The 1,362-nt window shown below is 35.6% G+C and overlaps 1 protein-coding gene across 1 annotated transcript; it reads left to right on the top strand.

Moving 5' to 3' along the window:
* The first annotated feature begins 247 nt into the window (after positions 1-247).
* Positions 248-631, top strand: LOC145039611 (uncharacterized). The gene has a single exon (XM_078987646.1). It carries the CDS (start codon positions 248-250, stop codon positions 629-631), a length of 384 nt encoding a protein of 127 aa, XP_078843772.1.
* Positions 632-1,362: the final 731 nt, after the last annotated feature.

The following is a 1,362-nucleotide window of genomic DNA, read 5'->3' as shown; positions in this document are numbered from 1 at the left end:
TATTATGGATTTCTTCAGAAAGGTTGAGGTAAATATTCCGCTTCTTGATGCAATTAAACAACTACCCTAATATGCTAAAATTTTAAAAGAGTTATGTACTTCAAAAAGAAAATTAAAAGGAAAAAAATTAGTTAAAGTAAGCGAGAATGTTTCAGCTGTTTTACAGAAAAGGCTACCCCGAAAGTGTAAGGATCCAAGAGTATTTACCATTCCTTGCAAGTTGGGGAACCTTTCAGTGCCACGAGCTATGTTGGATTTAGGAGCTTCAACAAATGTTTTGCCATATTTAATTTTTAAAACTATCGGGGTGGGGCCTTTAAAAAGAACAAGAGTCATCATTCAATTAGTTGATCGTTCTCTGGTGCACCCAAAAGGTGTGTTGGAAGACGTTTTGGTTCAAGTGAATAAACTTATATTCCCAGCTGATTTCTATGTTTTAGATATTGGAGATGATGACTCATCAAATTTAGGTTCCATTCTTTTGGGGAGACCATTTTTAAAAACTGCCAGAACCAAAATAGATGTTTATGATGGTACCCTTTCAATGGAATTTGATTGTGAAGTTATCAACTTCAATATTTATGATGCCATGTGTTATCGTGATGATGTTTCTGATGGGTTTTATGCATAAGAACAATCCTATGTGCTCATACAAACCCTAATGCTTGGATCTACGTTTCTCTATTGTACATGTATTGAATCCAAGACTTGAAAACCCTAGTCTAGCATAAATAATTCAAAAATTAACTTAAAACATCAGATCTAGATGTTTACCTCTTCAAAAAATAGCTTAGATCTCCTTTTCTTCTTCTCTTGAGCTGAGAGTAACAATTGTAACTCCTCTAATGGATCACAAACACCACAAGCAAAAAGGCAACTTTGAGAGAGGAGGGAGGATGCTAATTTTCAGCCCTAGGGCTTCCCTTGGAAGTAAGTCGCCGAAAATTGGAGCCTTAGGGTCATATTTATAGTGCTAGCTGCTAGGGTTTTAGTCTAAACCCTAATCGATAACTTAGCCACCAAGCAGCCCAAGGAACCTTCTGGAATTAGGCCCTTGGACGAAAATATGATGATCCTTCATCATAATTTCATTCCCCCTGAGTCCATTGGGTTCCCTTAGCCCAAAACTCAACTATCATACATTTGACAGTTTATGCCCCTTTATTTAATTAATCTCTTTTAGTCACCAAATTAGTTCCTAATTAATTTATGACTAATACTAATTAAATAAACATGATTTCTACTTTAATATATTATTTTTATAATATATTAATAAACCATAATATCCCCCCCCCCTCTCTCTCTCTCTCTCTTTCTCTCTCTCCTCAAATTACCTCGTCAAGTTGCTTCGGTGAAGACAAC

This window comes from Lactuca saligna, chromosome 4 (assembly GCF_052625555.1).
Source record: "Lactuca saligna cultivar CGN05327 chromosome 4, ASM5262555v1, whole genome shotgun sequence".
Taxonomy (NCBI): Eukaryota; Viridiplantae; Streptophyta; class Magnoliopsida; order Asterales; family Asteraceae; genus Lactuca; species Lactuca saligna.
This window is presented reverse-complemented; position numbering and strand designations above follow the sequence as displayed.